The following is a 23514-nucleotide window of genomic DNA, read 5'->3' as shown; positions in this document are numbered from 1 at the left end:
CCGGTGTCACAAACAGCGTGCTGTTGGCTATGCTAATTACCAGTTCACCTGGCAACACGTGCACCGCGCTAGTTACGTTTTGACTCCTAAGAAAAAGGTTGCTGCAGACTGAAAACATGTTTGAGTTTCAGCAGACTCTTCGCCTGTGGTTTGAAGTGCCTCAAACTAACACTAGCACGGTCTCTTAACACTGCACGGGTTAACCTCGCATTCCCTTTCCACGAACGGCCAGGATAGATGCATCAACTCGGTTATTCAGATGCTTAATCACCATTATAGATGATCACATTACATGTTCAGGATCAACCAATAAACCAGCCTAGTAAGAGCATACGTACTTGCGAACCTGTTCAGCATGCAACCATGCCTTTAATGCCCAGGGCGGCCAAGAACCATAAACGTACGATCTTTGAAATTTTGGATTCACGATCTGGATGGCTAATTAGAGGTCTACAGCACCGAGTGAAGCCCGGCCTGTACCAGTCGACCTCTACGGCTGATGCCCATGACCCGTCCATATCCAAGCCCAAATCATTAGACCACAAGCAAATACAGTGTATTACAAGTTCAGAGCGGAATGCTGGCAAAGCTATCAGCAGCACGAGGCACCAGCGGTCCAGGCCGGAATACGACGGTCTCTGTACAACCTGGCAATCTTAATGAAGCCGGCTCAGGCACCAGTCTGAAAGAGTCAGACCTGCATTGAGGCAATGTTCGCCGCTGCCAGCACGTGAAACGGTTCAACTAGGTTAGGAGCACGTAGCTGCGAAGAAGAAAGGTTACTGCGTCAGTTTGATGCGGCTTCTGGTCGTTTAAGCTCTTCTCTCAGCTTCAGGACCTCACGGCACGTCTCTCTCAGCTTTGCCTTCAGCATGGCGGTTGCTTCCTGATAATTCTCATCCATCAGCGCCCGTTCTTCCACTGCCTCTTTAAGCCTTGCGCGGTTCGCGTCGAGCTCTGGTTGCAGCCACCGGATTTGCATGCGAAGCTTTGTTTTTTCTTTGTTGTGGGTCGAAGCATCCTGTAAAAGGAAAGCATGTTATGGAACTGGTACTGCGGAGAGATTATGCTGGTTGGCGATCTTCTGGCATGCAGTGTGCTCTTCTATTTCACTGGCCAGTCACTGCTTTACTGAACGCGCGATCAGACAAAATTCGAACAGGAAATTTTTAGTAAAACGACAGTTTAAAGAGGACAACAAGAACCACCAATTTGAGTTTCTTCCGGAATTTGATGACGCAGCACTGCAAGAGAATTATCAGGAATTTCTTTGTTGCGTTAACTGTGTCAATTTTCAATGCTTTCTACATATAGTGTCAATAGTCAAGTTACGAAATCTCATCAATAGCATTATTGTGGCACAAAAATACCAGCATTACAGTCGGTTTCTGAAAGTAGTCCACTCAGTCCTCTGGAAACTTGAGGAACTATAGGAAACAAGGTTCTAGGGTTGGTGTCAGTATAAATCTTCATCTCGAGTGCATGTCCATCTATTGGAATAGCACTTCAGTGCGCAAACAAGCAACTTATGCAATGAAAACATGCCAGAATGATTAACTATATGCTGCTTCCATCAGCCCACTTATGATTCTGAAAATGGGAATGTGTTCTGTGGTAGAATTTAAACTCATCAGCTTGTATACTTTTTTTTGCTTTCAGGGTCCTAGTACTGTGTTTAGTGAAATATTTATGATATTCCATCTCCAAAAATGAATGAACACATAAAAATGCTATAAAATAAAATAAAACAGCAGATGTTCCTATCTCAGCACAGGCTACTACAAGAACCGTGCTTGCGTGCAAAGCTACAATGAATTTATTTCCAAAGCTCGATGCTGATACTCAGTACAGTAACAGGCACTTATTCTGGAAGATTTAACACTTCAAAACTCAAACTGCAGAAATACTCTGCCTGAACCAACCATAGAGAGTGATGGGTTCGGCAATGCTTACATGTTTCATCTTGACCTCCATGGCAGATATCTGACAGCTCAACTCATCCATATTAGCTTTGGCCTGTAGTAGCTGCATAAATGACACATAAAAACAACTTAAAATTTAATTTACTGAGATAACTTGTAACTTGTACTCCCTCCGTAAACGCTCTTATATTAGTTTACAGAGGGAGTAACAAATTATCTGACTTGCCTTATTATTAGAAACCTCCTTTAAGGCTTCTAATTCATTGATGACTAAGCTCATCTGTTTCATCTTAGAAAGTAAGCTATCACGTTCTTCTGAAATAAGCTGTAGTTGCTTGCAAAGTTCCTGCTCAAAATTGGAGTCAACACAAAAGATGGAAAATATATCTCCTGAAGTTGTACTCCCTAGAAAATCAACTGAAATTTTTAATAATTATAAAAAATATTAATGGTCAGCAATCATGTGTGATCCATGAACAACCAAGTCATAGCAAGAAACTCTAGCCAATTGTTTCTCAATAGGGAAAGATCATTAAAACTCAAAAGTGGAACAACATATCTGTCCTGGTGATGATACTTATTTGTGTGCAAGTAGTCCTGACAATATGAATACATATTTTAAATTTGGTTTCCTGATGTTCTAAGAAAATGAATTTCACACTAAGAGCAAAAATGGATGGGCTTAAGGCTTACATTTTCATTATCAATGTTTCTTCCTTTCTCCACGAGTTGTTCTGATTCTTCACGATTCTCCCTGCTGCATCAGATAACATAACTAGCAGTAAGTTGAGTACATGAGCGTATGCAAACACGCCATGCTTTTGTTATTGCTTGGAACCTATGATGATTTACTCTATAAATTTTTATGTTCACTAGCACTGGAGTAACTGCCCGCGTTCTAAAATTGCTTTCATCGCTAATGCTCTAAAGATTCAAAAGAACTTCTGATAATTTTGAGTGCATCAATCATATTTAGGTACAGTTCTAGTGTAAGGCATAATCATTCAGGTTTGTTCTTTTGTTTCTCATCAAACCACATTCAAAATATATGAAGCATTCTTAGCTCCGTGTGAAAAGTATTGAATGAAACTACATTAGTAATAGACTATGTGCATGCTGTTACCTACCAAGTCGATACAAAACTGAAGCACAATAGAGTGGTACTGTTGCATTGAAAAGAGGTTCTGAGAGAAGACTGACCAGCATTTTTCCTCATTTATGTTATGCTCCACAGAAAGGATCATTTTGTCTTCCAGAGTTTTTAACAATTCTCTACACTGCACCAGCTCTTGTCTCACCTAGTGACATATTGAAATAATATACAGTAATAAGAAATGAGAAAGAGAAAATTATATAAAAATATTGATGAAAATAAACATGGAACTAACATGAACTAAAAAAATAAACTAAAATTAGGCATCTTGCAGTACCCCATACTTGTTCCTGTATACCAAGACAGGCCAATGGATGTCTAATAAAAAATGAGTAAATATAGTGATGTCCTTCTATGAGTACTAAATACAGTACAATATGGATCAAATAAACGGAAGGAACTTGAGAAGCTAGTTTGAGCTGTCAAATTGAAATGGCAAAACATAAGGCCAACTCCACCGCGTGACCCATTTCTACCCCCAAATCGTCCGTTTGTGTCCGTTTGGGGTAAAATGGACAAATCAAACGACCCAGCGCATGGGAGCATACGGACGTTTTGTCCGGCCCGTGTCCGCTTTTGCCCCATTTCCAGACCAAAGTTGCTCTCGGTTTGGGGCCAAAGCGGACAGAAAACGGACGTCTTCGCATCCTCGTCATCCGTCTGTGTCCGCCTCGACCCCACATGTCACTCTCTCCTTTTCTGTACCTGGCCCACCACGTGCACCCACGACCACGACGCATGGGGTGAAAATGGGGTAGTAGCGCTGCATGCAGCGAGTTTGTGCGGCCTCTGTCCGGCATTTGTTCTCCCTATTTCTACCCCATACGGACAAAATCCGGACAAAATGGGCATAGATTTAGGGTCGTGCGGTGGAGTTGGCCTAATTCATGCCTTCTTCATGGTATAATTACTAACAACTTCTACTGCTTACTGATCAACGGATCACTAGTCGAATAATTCTAAACTGCAGATGGCATGCATGCACAGTGCTTCTGCCTAACTCAAATTATAGATATAGCGTCAGTTGACATTCACAATGTGTTGAGATTGTAGACCCGCGGTACCTCCGATAGCTGCCTCCCGGGTCGCTCTCGTGACTCCGGAGGCCCCCGCCGCTGCCAACAACAGGGAGCAACCGCGCCGCCCATTCCCTACTCGCCGTCGCCGGAGGTAGCCTAAGGGCAAAGCCCAGCGGCTGACGGCGGCAGCGAGGACGCACGCGGCCCACGGCCGCGACCCTTCCCGGTCCATCTCCACTCGCCATATCCAGATCCCTCTCGTCCTCAGCTCTCCGGGCGTGCTCCGGGCCCTGCCGCGCGCCGACGCTCCACCACCTCCCTGCTACCGCCTCGCCCCATCTTGCGCTGCCGCGCAACGTCCACTTTCACCGTGGCCGTCGGCGTCCTCCACCGGTCAGATCCGGCCGGTGCTCGCTGCTCTCGACCTGCGCCGCCATCCTCCGCGTCGTCCCTCCTCTGCTCCGGGCCGGTGTGCCGCGGCTGCGGGATCCATGCTCCCCGCCTTGTGCGGGTCTTGGTCTGCCTGCTCGTCCTGCCTGGGTGGTGCGGGGTGGCAGCCCGACCTCCTTTGCTCTGCTTCATCCCCAGTGCTTGCGCTGGTTCTGGTGCTTGGGCGGGGCCGGAGTATCTTTGCCAGCTGGCTGTGCCTTTGAGGTCCCCTACATCGACGACCAAGCATGCGTGCATCGGATCTGCCATGTGCAGTGTCCGACCTGGCCGTCTTCGCCCTTGCGCTCCATTGCGTGCTTCCCCACCCCCCTGCCGGCTCCTCGACTCTCCATCACCCCACGCCTGCCTCTCCTTCAACCCCTATGGATGGTGGCCCGTCAGTCGTCATTTTGCATTGCTTCAGCTGTCAGAGCTGCTCTGACGATGTCGGCCTTGATCTGGTACTAGCTTTGGGAGAAATCCCTGCTGACCCATGTGTCAGCTGACCACGGCGGCGCCAATCCGGTGTCGCTTTCCTTCCTGGAGGCGTGGTCTTTGAGCTATACCTGCTTGGTTTGGGCTCTCCTCCATGTCGACGGCGCGGTTTGCAACTTCATGTCCGTATGGTGAACTTCTCTGCACTCTGTGTGACCTTTCCATTTTGCTTCAATCCACTCGTCTCCGCCCGTCCTCCCCATACCGTCGCCAACATTGCCTCCTCGTCGAGCCCTTCGCCACCATCCATCCGCCCATGCCCATCATTTAGTGTGTCATCCATGATTGGTGTGTTCTTCATGTGATTTCTCTTCGCCTGTCCTTCGCGTGGTCTCCGTACTGTTGTTGTGCACGCTCAAGACCCTCCCATGGTTGCCGTTGTGCTGCGGCGAGCTTCGGGCTCTTGGTGTTATCTTGGTTCACCTTTGCTCAATGACGACGCAATGATGCCTCCCCAACCTGCTAATCGTCTCGACCGCTCGTGGCGGAACTCCTAGTCAAGGTTCGTGTTATGGTTTGGCACTCGTTGGTTATGGATGATCCTCTGTTGTGCCGTGAGGCTTGGTACGCACACAGATGCGGTGCGTTAGGTTGTTTGCATAGCCTTAGCATTGTGATCCCTCAACAACACCCCACATCTACTTGTGTCTCTTGTGGTGTTGTGAAAGTGCAACTATCCCTAGGTGGTTTTGGTAATTCATAACAACATATAGCTCATTGAGCTAATGCTATTCCAAGATGATTATTTCAGGAAAGCTCAATGATTGGCATGGCATGGATGTGAAAGTGGAACCCTCAAAATGCTAAGGACAAAGGATTGGCTCAAGCTCAAAAGCTCAAGACTCTTCATTTTATATTTTAGTGATCCAAGATCACATTGAGTCTTTAGGAAAAGCCAATACTATTAAGGAGGGATGAGGTGTTGCTTAATGAGCCTCTTGCTTCATGTGCTTAGTGATATGCTCCAAAACCCTCAACTACTTTTCCATATCCACATATGACCTAAACCCTAAGCCAAACTCGGTCCTACCGATTCTTCCTATCCGGCGCCACCGAGTTTCACTTGTCATTAGCCACTGCCAAACCCTAGCAATTCGGTTCTACCGATAAGGATCTCGATCTCACCGAGATGGGGTTGCAAACTCTTTGTTTCCCTTCTGTAACTTTTCGGTCTTACCGAAAGAGCGAATCGGTCCCACCGAGATTGCAATGTAAACTCAGTGTTTCCCCTTTGTAACTTTTCGGTCTCACCGAGTTCCACTCGGTCTCACCGAAAGAGCAAATCGGTCTCACCGAGTTTGCCTGACCAACTCTCTGGTTAGCTAATTACCAAATTCGGTCTCACCGAGTTTGTGTAATCGGTCTCACCGAGATTACGTTATGCCCAAACCCTAACCGAATCGGTCCTACCGAGTTGCATGTCAGTCCCACCGAAATTCCTAACGGTCACTAGGTTTACTATTTCGGTCAGACCGAGTTTTCTGATTCGGTCCCACCGAGATTGGTAAATTGTATGTAACGGTTGGATTTTGTGTGGAGGCTATATATACCCCTCCACCTCCTCTTCATTTGGTGAGAGAGCCATCAGAACACACACACCATTCCAACTCATATGTTCTGAGAGAGAACCACCTACTCATGTGTTGAGACCAAGACATTCCATTCCTACCATATGAATCTTGATCTCTAGCCTTCCCAAGTTGCTTTCCACTCAAATCTTCTTTCCACCAAATCCAAATCCTATGAGAGAGAGTTGAGTGTTGGGGAGACTATCATTTGAAGCACAAGAGCAAGGAGTTCATTACCTACACACCATTTGTTACTTCTTGGAGAGTGGTGTCTCCTAGATTGGCTAGGTGTCACTTGGGAGCCTCCGACAAGATTGTGGAGTTGAACCAAGGAGTTTGTAAGGGCAAGGAGATCGCCTACTTCGTGAAGATCTACCGCTAGTGAGGCAAGTCCTGTGTGGGCGATGGCCATGGTGGGATAGACAAGGTTGCTTCTTCGTGGACCCTTTGTGGGTGGTTGCTTCTTCGTGGACCCTTCGTGGGTGGAGCCCTGTGTGGACTCGCGCAACCGTTGCCCTTGGGTGGAGCCCTGTGTGGACTCGCGCAACCGTTACCCTTCGTGGGTTGAAGTCTCCATCAACGTGGATGTAGGATAGCACCACCTATCCGAACCACGGGAAAAACATCCGTGTCTCCAATAGCGTTTGAATTCTCCAAACCCATCCCTTTACATTCTCGCAAGTTGCATGCTTTACTTTCCGCTGCCCATAAACTCTTTGCATGCTTGCTTGAGTGATGTGATGATTGCTTGACTTGTCCTAAATTAGCTAAAATCTGCCAAGAACTAAAATTGAGAAAAGGTTAAGTTTTATTTGGTCAAGTAGTCTAATCACCCCCCCCCCTCTAGACATACTTTCGATCCTACATGTTGGTCTTTCTGCTTGCTAGCTAGGTCGTGCCTTCTCCTGGGCATCAATATTTTTCTCTCTTCTTCTGTAACCTTGTTACCTGCACGGTTTTCGGCCCGGTTTCCCTCATAAACGGGGTCAACTTGTTTAGGTTTTTGATCCAATTTCCCTTATAAACTGGATCAGCCAAAGCTTAAGGGGCGACTCTTGGCTTTGGCAGCTTTTTGAGCAATATATTCAGGTGGGGATTCTCTCCCCCCCCCCCCCCCGGTGACCGTTCAAAAAACAAAAACATTCACAATGTGTTCCAAAACTAGACAGTATTATTCACACACAAAAAACAGTTAGAAGATAACCACATTGCATCTGCATGCTAATTGTCGACGTTGAGGATTGATCATGAATTAGATCTGGGCAGGTATGTAATCAAGAGAACTCTATTTAACGTACCTTAATCAAATCTTCGGATAATTTACTATTCTCATCAGTGCATATATCCAATTGCTGCTTAGTTTCTAAATATGCTTTCTCCTTGGCTATCCACATTGAACTTTCAGATTCCATTTCCAGAAGAACATCAGTAAGTTGCTGCATTTCAGAGCACACAAAAATGAAACAAATTACGGAGAGTGTCGACGTTTTGGATAAAACCATAAAGCTAATTACCATTCCCAAGTCTTCTTTTTCCTTTGATATAGAACTGAGAGAAGCCTCCAATTTTCTACCAAAAGACTCAGATTCCTCAAGTTTTTTGGTCTGTATCACAGAAAAAAGAAATTTCATGGTGAAAAAAAATTGGGTTAGACAAAAGGTGTGGGGGATCTGGCAAAATATACTGCAAAGCCATTTTAAGTATACCAATACAGCAATCTCGTCGTTCAAGGATTTTATCTTTGATTCTGCGGAAGTAAGCCTGTTTTCGAGATCTTCCTGTTCCAACACCATAAACTCTACTTTAGATAGCGCTTCTTCCTTCTCTGCAGTCAAGGTAGCTAAAGTTTCTTGCAAAGAAGCAATTTCATCTTCCATATCAGAAGCATGAATCTCAAGCCTTTGGTACTCCTCCTGAATATGAAGAAACAAGATACACAGTCATAGATAAACATAAGCTCCAGTAAATGAAGAACAGACTGCATGCCATTCATGCCGTAATACATACATATGTAACACATGTATTGTAAGGTGGCACTCATTTTCTGACTGCAAGTCAGTTAGAATGATGAACCTTCTGGATAAAGAAACGAGACATTGACACCGGGCTTATCAAAAAAACTTGCGGCATAACTACAAGGTATGAGAGCAATAAACTATTAGAATCCAAAAAAAAACTAGTTTTTCCTAGCCAGTAGCTTGAGACAAGTGATGTTATACCCACAATGGTATACCAGCTATCTAGAACCACTGTATGGTATGAGTTGTAGTTGGAGTTTGGGTTTATTCCTGGAGCTGTGGTGATTTACGTAAGTCTTGCTATAACAGTATCATACGAGCACCTCAACATGTATCAGGATGCTTAAGAATAGTGTGTTTGCACAAAGTAATAGAAATTGGGAAGACTGCAACCTGCAACTGCACAGCTTGATCAAAAAACGCAGCAAGTTCTTCTGGCTTCACATTCAATTCATGTCTTTTATCAACAGTGACAGAATCATGTTTCCTTAAATCACGTTCAAGATGGGTCCTCTGGCTTTGTAACTTCTTTATTTCCCTGTGTGCCTCTGCTTTTTCACCCTGGACAAAGAGTATGGATTCATACTTGCTACGTTTTACCGTTTTGGAGAAGATACACCTGAATTTGTGCCAACGTAATGAACAATCAAATTACTGTGTACAAAATAATAACCTCAAGTTTAATTTTTTCTTGAACATAATTCTTCAGCTTGTTGTCAGTCTCTCGTAACTTTGTTTTCGCTCTTTCAAGTTCCTTTCTGATAGACTCCTTTTCTTTCATCAAGGAAGATGATGACAAGGTCGAGACTTCCTTTTGGAGAGTTAGAAGCTCTGAGAGAATGTTATCCTTCTCAAGTTCATGTTGAAGAATACAATCCTGAGTATAAGTAACATTGTTAGAGCAGACACAAGAAGTTAGAAACTTGATGACTGACGATAGCTTAAGTAATGACAGACATCCTTGGACTTCTCACAGCTTTCCAGACTGGACTTCATCCTCTGAAGTTCATCCTGTTGATTAAGGAACTGTTCGTGTAGCAGCTTCTGCACTCAAGTCAGAGTATGTTAGCGAATGGTAGCTCCTTAGAATTTAAGTATGTATGGCCTGGTCAAAATTTAAGTGTGGATTGGATAAGTTGATATAGCTACCTTCTCCAATTCAAGTCTGCTGACTTTCTCCATCAATGTTTTTGACATTTTCTCATGATCCATAATCACACAACTGGATTGTTTTATATGCCCATAAGCAGACTGCTTGAATTCCTACAGAAAGAACAGTTGAGATCATTTCAAAATATAGTACTTACAAGAAAAACAATATTCAGCCAGAAACGCTAACTACAGTACTAAGTCTACATAGATAGATCTATATGCAAATTGATAATAGACAGAACAAAGTATTCCATAGGCACCAGACATTTACCAGACCATCTGCATAGCCTTTTCAACTTGTTTACAAAGTCGATGGCACCCATTCATGCAAATACTTATTTGCGTAACCAAAATAGTAGCTTATACATAAACAATATATCCAGAGGATATGATCACATTCAACATTTGAATTGCCAAAGTATTTCATATTATTTAATTAATGAGGTGATACCAATAATTTAGTAAAATGCACACTGACCCAACATTGAATTTTGACTGAGACAACTTGTTTAATGAAACGACTCCAGCGTGAATATTGAGGAAAGGAGAGCAAGGGGAAGAGGGACATGATTAATCAATGAACTATGGAGATACTATCATCAGAGAAACATACAGTTACGTTCTCTGCAATCGCAGACAGACTCTGAAAGAGTTCCTCAATGAAAGAAATAGCATTGTCGACTGAGTGGGTTGTTTGATCCATCTGCACAGATATTCCTTGAGTCTCCATTGACACGTTGCTGAGGAATTCATCTGCTAATTCCTGTAGTTATACCAAATGTTTCATTCAAGTACGCAATCATGTCAATAAATCAGACTGCGGCATCAAAATGGTTTAAGAAGATTAGAGAACTGATTAAACATCCTAGTTATGCACTATATTAGAGAAGAGAAAGAACAATGCAAGTGGATGAGGATAGGAAAGTACTTGTTTGGATTTTCCAATAGTAGCCAGAGCTGATAGCTTCTCACCAGCAATTTTTGCCTCTTCTTGTGCCGCCAGAGCATTCTTCTGAAGCTGAAACCAGGCCAAGAATCAATAGACAATTACCAGGAAAAGATCCAAATCCATTCTAAATAGCTCTCATATGATGCAAGCAGCATGGAAACATAATGAAGCTAATGCAAGGCAGGTAGAGCATAATGAAGGAAGGACACCAATGTCTGTAATGAACTTTTTTCAGGCTATTGACTTACAGTTTAAAGAACAGATAACATTTAAGAAAAAAGTATCACACAGATGCTATGTGGTTTTCTTAGCTAAATGGATAGTATAACAGCTATATTCTTTTATATCTGTGCCCTAGAAGTAAATCTAAATATGGGAGTCTTAGATGATAGTGAAAACAGATGGCAGCTTCACCAGATGCCAGTCAAAATGAGGTTACTTGATGGTACTCCACAGAAAACATGTACAAAATGGTAAGCAAAGCTTGTTGCTCCCTCTTTTTTGGACGATTGGTTCATGGGCAATTTTGATTATCACCACATGTATGACAATATCAAAAAATTTAAAATAACATGATATTGTTTAATAAAGCTAACATACAACTTGGTTCTTTAACTATCTTCTGTTGATTAATTGCAGGGTCTGGGCGGGTGCAATTGGCTACACCCAACCAGTGTCCTGTTCGCCAAGTTATTGCTTGAGCTCGTGAACCAAGCCCTTCCTGCTTGTGCTCGCCCTCCAGCGCAAGTGCGCAACCTCACCATCGCCGTCAACAGCAACAATCCTTTACCCAAGTTCCTCCTTGGCACCTTTGCCATCATGGTCAGCAAGATTTCCTTCTCCAAGTTCCTTTTCAGCACCCTTCCTGCCATGCTCGCCACGACAGGAAAGCAGATGGAAGCCATCAAGGAGGGTCGCTCACTGTCCATGCCGTCACTCTCAACGTGCCCGTCAGGCCCTCATCACCCTGAGGACTTCCTCCGTTGGTGGTCGTTATTAAATCACTTAGTGCAGACGTGTTGATAAATATCTGTAACAGCTCTTTTAGGCCTTAGCAGCACATGCAAGACGCAAGGACCAAACCAAATGGTTTTGTTGTAAAAGATTTGTAACAACCGATTTTGATGAAATACAAATAGTCCACACAAGACAGCATAAACTCTAAGAAGTAGATGATGGTGTTCTCGCCACTTCTCTTGTGGTGAGTCAGAAAGTTGTCTTTAAACTGAGTCAACATGTCCACATTTGATGGCAGCTGTGCAGAAGGACTAACATGGCCAAATTTGTGTACACAGATCTATTTGGCCAATTTCGTAATTAAGGGAGCAAACTCAGCAACATGCGGTAGTTGACAGACCAAAGTAGTATCAAACTGCATGTTAAAGTTCTTAACTCATGATTTAATAGGCAAATATATCGATAATAAAACATGCCTGACAAGATAACAAAGCTACCTAGCACCCAAAAGGAAGTAACATATTGGATATGTTTGAATTTTAAATATAATACAGTATAAGATAATTCACCTCTTCATACTTCTCACTGAAAGAAGTCTTCTGCTGCGTTGCCACCTCCAGAACATCGTCCAAGTTATTTTGAATCAAACTCTTCTCTAACTCCAGCGAGTTTACCTACTTGGGATTTCCAGAAATACTTATTGGAAACACATTTCAGAATAGGGAAATCATAGAAAAAGGACTAGCACCTGGTCTTGAAGTTGTTTAATGACAAGAATTGCCTCGGACTCTCGAGCAGATAAGCCACTAGGTTCTTGACTTAGCATGGCATCTTTCCGCTCATTAGGGTCTTGGGGTAGTTCAGGCACTGAACCCCTAAGATGCTCTTGATCTGATTTCTTCTGTAAGACAATGTATTTCAAAATTCAGAAGGGATTTGCAATAAAAAATGTGGATTCACTTTTCCAATCAAGCTTCAATAGCGATATGTTGCATTAATTGAAAATGAGAGTCACACACCATTGTATTTGGCTTTCTTCTGCTGGTAACATGCAACAAAGCATGTGCATCGGGAAGAGAAACATCTTCATTCGATAGATCACTGAATGAACAGCCATGAGCAGAAGGCTCGCCATTGCTGGCGTAGCTTTCTTGCATTAGCTCTTCAAAACATGGGGGCATCCCCATGTTACGCTCGTCACGAACTGAGCTGCTTGCAGAGCATTGTTCAGAAGCAGGTTCTTGAACCTGAATATTTGTAGAGATGCCCAAAAGATATCTTAACAACATATGTAGTCTTCTATAAATTTGATGAATTTCTGTCATGGACTGAACATGAAAAGAAAACTATAACATGAACATTTACAGAAGTATGTCATGTATCCATATGAAGGACCACAAAAATGGAATATCACATGTAATTTATCCCAGGAACTAAAGAAGAGGAGACAACTAAAGTAAGTACCCACAAAGAAGGGCGTCCAAGTGAATATTTTGGGGTAGTTGTTTTAACATTTCATAAATGATATGAGAACAATCAGCCCATGATGCTATGGCGACCCCAAAAGAACAATGTACCTTTAGATTTTCAGAATGATGAATTTAACATGTTACAGTATATTATACCTCGACACTGAATTCATTCGACAGGGGTCGAGCACACCATGTTTGCCTTCTTTTGTTCTGTTCAAGGGACAAATATAAAGACATCAGAGATGGGTTTACATTGTTGTTCCGCTGTCTAAATGGGGCAACTTGTTATGACTACTAGTACATATGAGATAAAGGAAATGAGTACTGACCTTACTGGAAACAATAGCCCTATCATCTCTCTCTGAATTTAAAACCAACGAACTAAGATTTTCGATTTTCTTTGCTTGCTGAAGCAACCTCTTCTCACGTTGCTCTTTAGCTTTCCTTTCCTCCTCCAACTCTAAAGCAATTCTCTCTTTTTCCAGTTCACTCTGAAAACAGTACGCAGATTATTTAAGCACTATACTCTACAACCAAGAGATAAGATGTGCTTAAGGATTAGAAAGGGACCTGTAGCAGGGTGTTCCTCAAGTGCAAAACATCTTCATCCAAGTGTTCACTTTGAGAGTTCTGTGGCCGCAGGTATACGATTTTTTAGGTTCAAGATGCATTGACTTAACATAACTTTTTTAATACATACCTTGAGTTTTGCTCGAAGTTCCTCTATTTCTTTCCTTTGGCGCTTTAAAAGAGCGGCATCCGTCAAAATCTGTATTTGCATACATACATGTGGAGTAAACATTTATGCATTTTTAACACCTTAATTAATCAGGAAAACGCAATTTGATTGACAATAAAAATATATGTCATTACCTCATTGATTTCTGCACAATTTGTAACATGTAATGCCCTACTAGCAAATTGCAAGCTGCTTTTAGTCTCATCTGCATGGACCTACAGTACAAATAAAGTGGATAGTTTGCAAGGACATATGCCAAAAAATTGAAGCAAATAAATAATTGTAACTTTGTAAGAATAATTGTTCTCTCTTTTCTTTGAACTTCTTTTCAAATGTCCAATTTCTGTTACTCTAGTACTATCTCTACCTTAATATAAGACTTCTTTGACACTATGATAGTGCCAAAAACGTCTTATATTAAGGTACAGAGGGAGTATTTTCTAAGCATGGTTGTAGATTATTCACATGAAAGGAAGCGTTGGTGCAGCGGTAAAGCTGTTGTTGTCTTGGACCAACAGGTTTGAGTCCTGGAAACAGCTTCTTGCAGAAATGTAGGGAAAGGAGTCCTGGAAACAGCCTCTTGCAGAAATGTAGGGAAAGGCTGCGTACAAATGACCCAAAGTGGTCGGACCCAGACCCTGCGCAAACGGGAGCTACGTGCACCGGGCTGCCCTTTTTAGTTCTGAATATTCACATCACTTTAGGAGTAGATCATTTGAGGAACACGTAGTATGTAGATAATCATTAAGTCAGAGTTCTGTTAGTAAAAAGATCTAGTAACACATTTTATCTTCTAAAGCTGAGGGAGTTCTATCCACTGCACCACCACCAACACAATAACACATATGTAATGTTATGACCGGCCAGGTCTATGGCCGCAGGGGGGCCACTGGGCAGGCTTAGGCCTCAAGTTATCTTAGTTTTATTTTCAGATTATGGTTATATATACAAGTTGTAAGACTATTTCGAGAATTAAGCAATAAGACTATTCTATTGCCCGGCTCCCAGAGGAGCCGAAACCCTAACCCTAGCCGCCTCCTTCCTGCGCCGCCGCCGCCCAACCGCAAGGACGGCGCCTCGCCGGCGGCCGCCGCGCTCCAGCCCTCGCCCAACTCCCTCCTTCCCCTACACCCTACGCCCTAGGCAGGGCCGAACCCTAGCTCCTAACATGTAACATATTTGTCCATTCCTAACTTACAGAAGAAAAAAATACCAATGTCCTTAAAGACTATCCCGCAACGAACTGGCCTGTCACCTGTTTTTCTCCACTTAACAATGAGAATTATATGTGTGGATTTCTTTGATGGAAGCATTGTGAAAAACTAGTTTTCCTTATGTAAGGCCTTGATTAGATTGTCGTGTTCCCTCTAATACACCTGTAAAATAAATACAGGTCTCGGCTCGTCGTTTCGTTTCCAGCCGAAATTTGCTACACGGCCGGTAAGATACAAATGTAAAGTAAACACCCATGTATTTACTTACAACCATTCCAAGCGCGCCCTAAAAGGGTTATCATATAATATTGCAAAGCTACCATTATGTTAATATTGCTTTTTTAAATTTACACTCGAGAATTCCCCACAGATCTTATTTTGATTAAGGGTATTATTGTAAGTTTTCAGTTCACCAATCAAGCCACATGAATACATGACAAGGTAATAGTTGCGGCTAGCCGACTAATGACTGACCTATGACGCAATACCTAAAATTAAAATTAAAATGGAATCCATTTTAATGACCAAGAGGATGTCATGATAATCATTTTATAATTTCCAACACCATATAATTAACCGGCAAATAAAATTAAACAGTTGATTTTTTTTGCGGGAATTAAACAATTGAAATTACAATAGCAATGCACAAGAAATGATAAATACTTGTGGTTCATACTTTACTGTCCAAATATGCAGTGAGTGAGAAAAGAGAAAACACCTAATATCTGTGTATTCTACCTCCAATACCAAGCAATATAGGAACCGGTCAATAAGAGATAGGGAGATGTTTAATATAGCATACCTGTGCAAGTGTTATATTACAAATGATAGCTGTGTTAGCATTTCCACCCAGAGCAGGTTGCAATATCCTTGTCAACTTACTATCTCGGTAAGGAACGTGCCCCCTGATTATGAAATCCATTACTAAATGAACCCAAAAGGGAGAATCAAATCAACTTGAGTCGTTGTAAGAAGTTTCTAACTTACCCCTGGCCCTTTATGCCTTCACTTAGTTTCTTGATTACTGTTCCGAGAGTCATTAGACTTTTGTTAATGTGGGAACCCTCCTTAAGTCTCACACCTTCTGCACCCGTCTTTGCAGCACGTTCTGAACCAGCTAAGTCCACCAGATTCTAAAATGTGAAAATACATGTCAATTGCAACATAACAAAACAAACCCTGGCAGACAATAATTGAATAAAGTGCAACCACTAGTGCAAGAGAGATAATGTTTTGCCTCCTCCATAATCACAAATAAGTAACGCTTGACATGCCTCAGATCAAAAAATTAAAACGTCTGACTGTGAGTATCATTTTAATTATTCCATAATTTGTCTTGAAAAATATTTTCAGAATATTATATTTTCTAAGTCTTTATATTGTATTATTGTATAATAAATTAGTGTTCAAAGTTACATCTTGAAGACCGTGTCAATGTCTACAACGTCACTTTTTGTGATATGGAGGGAGTAGCAATTTAGTTTTAGTCTGCGATTAGTTATTGTTTTGATTCAAGGCAATATTTTCATTTAAATGCACCTATTTTAGTCATCATAAAAAATCAAATGCACATGTTGTTTCCTTATTGATATGTGTGTTAAAGAGAAATGTGAAATACTCCCTCCATAACAAAATGTACGACGTTTTTATGCTCTATGCAAAACAAAAAACGTCTTATATTTTGGTAGAGGGAGAAATATTTTTTGTGCGTTTCACGCGTATAAAGCTAAAAGAAGAAGTAACTTGGACAAAAGTTTATGCTAGTTAAAACTGAGAATTGTGTGTACCAGAACAGAAACTCGAACAGCATCACAAGAATCTGTATCACTGTCATCAGCTTTATCTCGACTCTCAATAACCTGAGTAATTTGTGGCATAAGATAGGTTGATATTGCATATAGGACAGCACAATGGAATCTAAGCATACCATGCGAAATATGGTATGAGAACGACTGCTGTAGACATTCATATTTGTCTCCCCGATATGACGGTGGGCTGCAATTTTTCTAATAATTATTAAAATAAGTTAATCATAAATTAATTGAGATACCAAACAGTAAAAAAAAACTTACATTCTCCAAATGACACAAACTTCAAGACTTGTTCAGGACAGGTTACAATTTCCTCGCTTAAGCCAGCAACATATATGCCTCTCTACAAACAAGAATATCAATACGAAGAGCAAGGAGGATACATAGTATTTCAAAATAGTGTTAATTATTTGATACCAATTATGAAATATTACCTCATAATTCTCATGAATCTGCAATTTTCGATGTTCTGGGACAAGAAGATCATTTATTTCTTCATTATAAATCTCCATATAAGACATGCGGACAAGAAATTCTCTATCCATATGCTAAAATTGTAAAAAATTAAGTCAGGCAGAATTATACACAATAGGCAATGAAAACTATAAGCAAAGTCTCATAGTGTACAAAGGTGATTTCCTATTAAACACAGAGGTAGTTAAGAGTACTTTAAACAGGCCTTAAAAATACCAAGCTGGTCACATTAGCCTTTATGACCATTTGCATCTCAACTTTTTTTACACCGTGAAAACATAGTACGAACATAAGAAGACATCAAGTACATAATACTTCCTCCGTTCCTAAATATTTGTCTTTCTAGAGATTTCAACAAATGACTACACACGGAGCAAAATGAGTGAATCTATACTCTAAAATATGTCTATATACATTCGTATGTGGTAGTCCATTTGAAATCTCTAGAAAGACAAATATTTAGGAACGGAGGGAGTATATCATAACTGACAGACAAACTTATCCAAACATATCTCCCTTCAATCTCATAACTGTATATTAAAAGCACAATGCGACAGAAAAAGAGAGAAATGTCAAAAAAAATCCACAAAAGAGTCTGACGGACTTATTTTTGATAAGTTAGTCAAAACCAATAGATCTTTATAATCATGCCTAGACAGGCCGAGCAATAGATTATCATAATTGTTTCTAAGATCACAACAGTATATCCTTATAACTAATAACTAATCTGCATGCAACCTTGAATCTAATAAAAAGGAATGGGATGCAAGTAGAGTCCCAATCCACAAAAGAGTCTGATGGACTTATTTTTGATAAGTTAGCCAAAACCAATAGATCTTCATAATCATGCCTAGACAGACCGAGCAATAGATTATCATAATTGTTTCTAAGAAGATCACAACAGTATATCCTTATAACTAATAACTAATCTGCACGCAACCTTGAATCTAACAAAAAGGAACGGGATGCAAGTAGAGTCCCAATCCAGTGTGTTTCTCCCTGTGTATTCTCTTTTTTTCGCCCTCAAAAATAATCTCATGCATGCAGACTTGACACGAAACATAGATTTGCTAAATTCACGGTTCTCAAAATATTATAGATATTAGTTATGGTTCACCGAGTTGATCGCAGCTGATATTTTTTTTCTAACTACAGTTAGGCATCATCCGCTTTAATTTCTAGATGTAATGTCAAATGTGCTCATCAAATTCATGCACCGCCCTAACATCATATAAAAAACACCGACTGGCTAGCAACATGAGCTTCAGTTTTGCGTACTGATACCTCATAGGGCAACAACATTTACAATTTAACAATCTGCAAACTGACAATCTGAACTTTAATATTGTGCCATTCATAATATTGTATTTCTACAAGTAGCATAACAATATATCTTTATGTGGGCACAAAACATTTACCACGCAATTGTGCAGGACACGTACTAGTTGCACAGAATAAAAAATGACAGTTAGACAGTACTCTAATAGCCAAATGCAATAACTGTGTATATGTTGTAAGCAATCCGCGATACACATTACACAGTAAGCAGAATAAAGATTGACTGATGAGAATGGACATACAAATCACCTGCTGTATAGTTCTAAATAAATCATGAACCGCAAGCGGTATTATTCCAGGTTCATTAGCAGATCCTCTCATTGTATAGGTCTTTCCACTGTTAGTTTGTCCATATGCAAAAACAGTGCCTGTCATACAGGGAAAAGGACCAAACATTTCATTAATACCCACATGCTGCCAGAATGATGGAGAAAACTCTATTTTGCAGATAGTTCACGAAAGATCTAATAAACAAATAATAGATTTAAGAAGGCGCAAGCAAGAATATTGTACAGTGGTGTTTTATGGAACTAGAGTTCGTGTGATTATAAATTGTAGTACATTGCTCGTCCTCTATCAGTTGCAATTGAGAGGTGAGAACATTATTATCAAGCACCACTAGGTAAGAAGCGAAAGAGCCCAATATTACGGCCCTCGGATTCTCCTCAGAGCTAGAGTCAATTTTCAACTTAGCAAGTTCTAGAAATCAGAATTCGAAATGGTGCCTACGAAATGTTTACCGTTGAACCCTTGCACGGCAGAGTCGACGATGTGCTTGGTGCGGGCCCCGTAGATGTCCGCCGTGTGACAGTCCTCGCCGAAAATCCTGTCTGCGGAGAATGAAATAGAGGGCAACCTATGAGCAAGCCCGCGGTCCGAGGCGAGGGTGTGTGCGGAGGGGGGCGGGTTCCTCACCGAATTCGAAGCGAATGGAGGGCTGGGCGGTGAGCGCGACGGCGTTTCCGGAGATCCGCCACGGGCTGCTCTGCGCGTCCTCCGGCGGGAGCGGCCGCGCGCGCACGGTGACGTGGATCCGGTCCATCGCCGGCCGCCGCGGGTCGAGGGGACTCCGCCGGGCCGGAGCGGCGGTGGGGTTTGCTGATTGGGGGTTCTGGCGAGAGGAAGCGAGGGCAGTGGGGGCTTTCGATTTCGTGGGTGTCCGCAGCTAATTTCGTATTCCCGCTCGCAGATTATTTTTTTAGAGCGGCTCGCAGAAAGTGAAGTGAGCCGAAGAACGGTGGGCCGTTGTTGGTTGGGATATTGATGGGCTGTAGAGCCCAGAACTGAGGCCCAAAGCGTTGCAGAAAGCCCTAAAGAAATGTGCACCGGAATTATTGTTTTTAGGCTAGAATGTGAACGAAATGAATTTCAATTTTCATAGTTTGGAATTTAGAACTTCAAACATCACCAGCGTGCACCAAATTCAAGCATATTTTTCTCGATTTTGAACCTTATAAGAAATGTAAACATGTAATGCACAATAAATGAGTAAATTGTATAAAACCACCACTTTGAGGGCTAGGTTTGCGAAAAACACTAGGATACAGATTCTCTGCAGAAAACATCACGTCTTGCGTAATTGTTTTGCAAAAATCACTGATCGGCGGATCGGGCTGAGTTAAGTGAGTTTATGACAGGTGGGGCCCGTTTTCGCGTACGTGGCACTCCAGGCCGTCCCGGCAGCCGTTAGACGGCGTTAGACGGCGCCGTTCGGTCCTAGCAGTCAAAAGCGCGAATCATTACTCCTTCTCCACTCTGCTCGCTGGCTCTCTTCTCGCTCTCGCTCTGTTCTTGGTCGTTGCACCTGTCGCCGCTCCGCTGCCGTCGCAGCGCCATGGTGTCGTGGAGTGATGGGTCGGATAGCAGCGAGCACACCAGGCAGTACATGAGCTCAGATTCCGACGACGGCACCATTAAGGCCAGTTCTTAGAGTTAGGGTTAGGGTTTGATATTTGGGGATTTCTGGAATGAGCTTCTTTTCAATCATTGGACCAAATCTCTGTCATTCCTTTGCACTCCAGGTTCCTGCTAGCACCGAAGACTTAGATTTCGAGGGCCCTGAGACAGATATGTATGTTTTGTGCCATGGACACGGGAAGACAGCAGAAAGGCGTGTTGCTTTCGAAGGGATTCACACTGGCAGGAGGTTTCTTTGTTGTGCAGAGAAGGTATGGTTCCAACTTAACTAATTGGAAGTTGTTGATTAACTTAACAAATCTGTCGTTTGTTTGCCATGGACATGTAATGTGGCACTCCAACAGGCATTGTATTATAATGTGAAGTTTGGACAGTGGATTCATTAATTGTTTACTCTGCCAGCATTGTTTAGTCTGGTTCTAGCAACATTGTTTAGTTAGGTCATTTTGTTAACCGTGTCAGGTTAGCATATTTTAAGAGAGTAGATGCATGGGTTGGCAGACCAACATTTTTTTGTTTGGATCTGGCAATATTGTTTAGTTAGGTCATTTTTTAACTCTGCCATGTTAGCTTATTTTAGGACAGAATATTCATGGGTTAGCACACCAGCATTGTTTACTTAGTAGTTGTTTACTTTAGAGCATGATCTGAATTTTAGTATAAAGTAATCTAGCCTATCATTGTAAGCAAGTCACTGTTATGTAATTCATTTTGTTAATACTCTTTTTCTAGGAAGGTAAAAACTGTGGACTAGTAGAATGGATTGATCCATCTTGGCCCACTACCCTTGAGAATGCACTGTCCAAGTTGTGGTCTATGTATGAACAGAGTAAGATGGACAGGGATGAGGAATGTCTGATGCATTCATTTACTGTTCATGACCTGACATAAGAGAAGAAGAAACTCCATGCCAGTTATGAGAAGTTGGTTGAAGATGTCAATGCACTTATGGATGCCCAGGAGCAGAGGGCAGTGATAGAAAGGAAAGATGCTGAAACAACCAAGTTGTAGGAGAAGTATGACACTTTGAAGAACATAGCAGCTGATCAAGGTACTGTCATTAGGAACATGAAGTTGAAGCTAGTTAAAGAGAAGAAGAATTTGCAGATCCACATTGATGAGCTCAAGAAGACAGTTGAAGAGAGCAATGTGAAGCTGGAGAGGATCAAGGCCATCATAAATGGATAAGCAGTGCAAGAGAAGAATGGGCAATATCATTTGGCATTTGCTGACCTTTTGCAGGGTGTGGTTTGGCATTTGTTGTAATGATAGTAGTTTAAATTCTATTAACTATGAGTACTCCTGAACTATGGATATGTAATCTTAAGTAAGATGTTTGCATCTGAACTAGTGCTGAATGTGGTGCTATTTGAACTAGTGCTGAATGTCAAACTATGATTATGTATGAATTTGAACTAGTGATGAATTTGGTGGTATTTAGAGCTAGTTAATGTCATCTTAAGTAATCTGTTTGCAAATGATGATTTTTGCTTTAGTATGTTCCTGTTCAACTGATGATTCTGAGTTAAGTAGGGTCAATTAGGGTTGTTTTTTGGCTTTTTATCGACGCCGAGGCATCAAGTAGGCCAAGTTAGGGTTTTTGCCTTTTTATCGACGCCGAGGCATCAAGTAGGCCAAGTTAGGATTTTTGGTTTTTTATCGACGTTGAGGCATCAAGTAGGCCAAGTTAGGGTTTTTGGCTTTTTATCGACGTCGAGGCATCAAGTAGGGTCAAGTGATGGGTTTTGGGCTTTTTGTTGACGTCGAGGCTTCAAGTAGGATCAATTAGGGTTGTTTTTGGCTTTTTGTCGACGCCGAGGCATCAAGTAGGCCAAGTTAGGGTTTTCGGCTTTTTATCGATGCTGAGGCATCAAATAGGCCAAGTTAGGGTTTTTGACTTTTTATCGACACCGAGGGCTCAAGTAGGGCCAATTAGGGTTGTTTTTGGCTTTTTGTCGATGCCGAGGCATCAAGTAGGCCAAGTTAGGGTTTTTGGCTTTTTATCGACGCCGAGGCATCAAGTAGGGTCAAGTGATGGGTTTTTGGCTTTTTTGTCGACGTCGAGGCATCAAGTAGGCCAAGTTAGGGTTTTTGGCTTTTTATCGACGCCGAGGCATCAAGTAGGGTCAAGTGATGGGTTTTTGGCTTTTTGTCGATGTCGAGGCATCAAGTAGGCCAAGTTAGGGTTTTTGGCTTTTTATCGACGCCGAGGCATCAAGTAGGGTCAAGTGATGGGTTTTAGGCTTTTTGTCGACGTCGAGGCATCAAGTAGGCCACGTTAGGGTTTTTGGCTTTTTATCGACGTCGAGGCATCAAGTAGGCCAAGTTAGGGTTTTGGGCTTTTTATCGACACCGAGGCTTCAAGTAGGGTCAATTAGGGTTGTTTTTGGCTTTTTGTCTATGCCGAGGCATCAAGTAGGCCAAGTTAGGGTTTTCGCTTTTTATCGACGCCGAGGCATCAAGTGGGCCAAGTTAGGGTTTTTGGTTTTTTATTGACGCCGAGGCATCAAGTAGGCCAAGTTAGGGTTTTTGGCTTTTATCGACGTCGAGGCATCAAGTAGGGTCAAGTGATGGGTTTTTGGCTTTTTGTCGACGTCGAGGCTTCAAGTAGGATCAATTAGGGTTGTTTTTGGCTTTTTGTCGACGCCGAGGCATCAAGTAGGCATCAAGAATATCACAACATCATGACTATCACAACATCATGACTATCACAGCATCAAGAGTATCACATCATCAAGAGTATCACAACATCAACAGTACTACTAGAATGCCATAGTTTGACACAAATTGATCATAACAGTTGAGCATCACAGGACTACTAGAATTTCAAAGTTTGATACAACATCAACACAACCAAATCACCATCAACACTGGAGTAGCATGACTG

General features: G+C 41.9%; 1 protein-coding gene across 2 annotated transcripts; it reads right to left on the bottom strand.

Moving 5' to 3' along the window:
• Positions 1 to 254: 254 nt before the first annotated feature.
• Positions 255 to 19888, bottom strand: LOC123103858 (kinesin-like protein KIN-7I). Of its 2 annotated transcripts, XM_044525541.1 has the most exons (31): positions 19626 to 19888; positions 19451 to 19540; positions 18960 to 19078; positions 17333 to 17446; positions 17160 to 17241; positions 17015 to 17082; positions 16875 to 16946; positions 16075 to 16220; positions 15890 to 15992; positions 14008 to 14088; positions 13835 to 13903; positions 13705 to 13764; positions 13464 to 13625; positions 13288 to 13344; positions 12682 to 12909; positions 12411 to 12563; positions 12232 to 12336; positions 10685 to 10774; positions 10370 to 10519; positions 9754 to 9867; positions 9562 to 9648; positions 9278 to 9481; positions 8998 to 9165; positions 8293 to 8499; positions 8101 to 8190; positions 7885 to 8022; positions 3123 to 3220; positions 2616 to 2679; positions 2149 to 2268; positions 1954 to 2025; positions 255 to 1021 (listed from the first exon to the last, which is right to left on the bottom strand). In XM_044525541.1, exons 1-31 carry the CDS (start codon positions 19750 to 19752, stop codon positions 788 to 790), a joined length of 3672 nt encoding a protein of 1223 aa, XP_044381476.1. In that variant the 5' UTR covers positions 19753 to 19888; the 3' UTR covers positions 255 to 787. The 2 variants fall into 2 exon arrangements, with proteins under 2 accessions (XP_044381476.1, XP_044381477.1); XM_044525542.1 differs by lacking the exon at positions 2149 to 2268.
• Positions 19889 to 23514: the final 3626 nt, after the last annotated feature.

This window comes from Triticum aestivum, chromosome 5A, assembly GCF_018294505.1.
Source record: "Triticum aestivum cultivar Chinese Spring chromosome 5A, IWGSC CS RefSeq v2.1, whole genome shotgun sequence".
NCBI lineage: Eukaryota > Viridiplantae > Streptophyta > Magnoliopsida > Poales > Poaceae > Triticum > Triticum aestivum.
Note: the sequence above shows the minus strand (reverse complement) of the source record. Positions and strands in the feature narration are given on the sequence as shown.

Bases quoted from the DNA above. Each gene is read 5' to 3' on its own strand.
- LOC123103858 (XM_044525541.1), bottom strand. From the start codon at position 19,752: ATGGACCGGATCCACGTCACCGTGCGCGCGCGGCCGCTCCCGCCGGAG. The intron at 12,564-12,681 runs GTGTGTGACTCT...ATTGTCTTACAG, and splicing joins GAAGAAAGCCAAATACAATG to AAGAAATCAGATCAAGAGCA. The intron at 8,023-8,100 runs GTAATTAGCTTT...TCTGAAATGCAG, and splicing joins AAAAAGAAGACTTGGGAATG to CAACTTACTGATGTTCTTCT.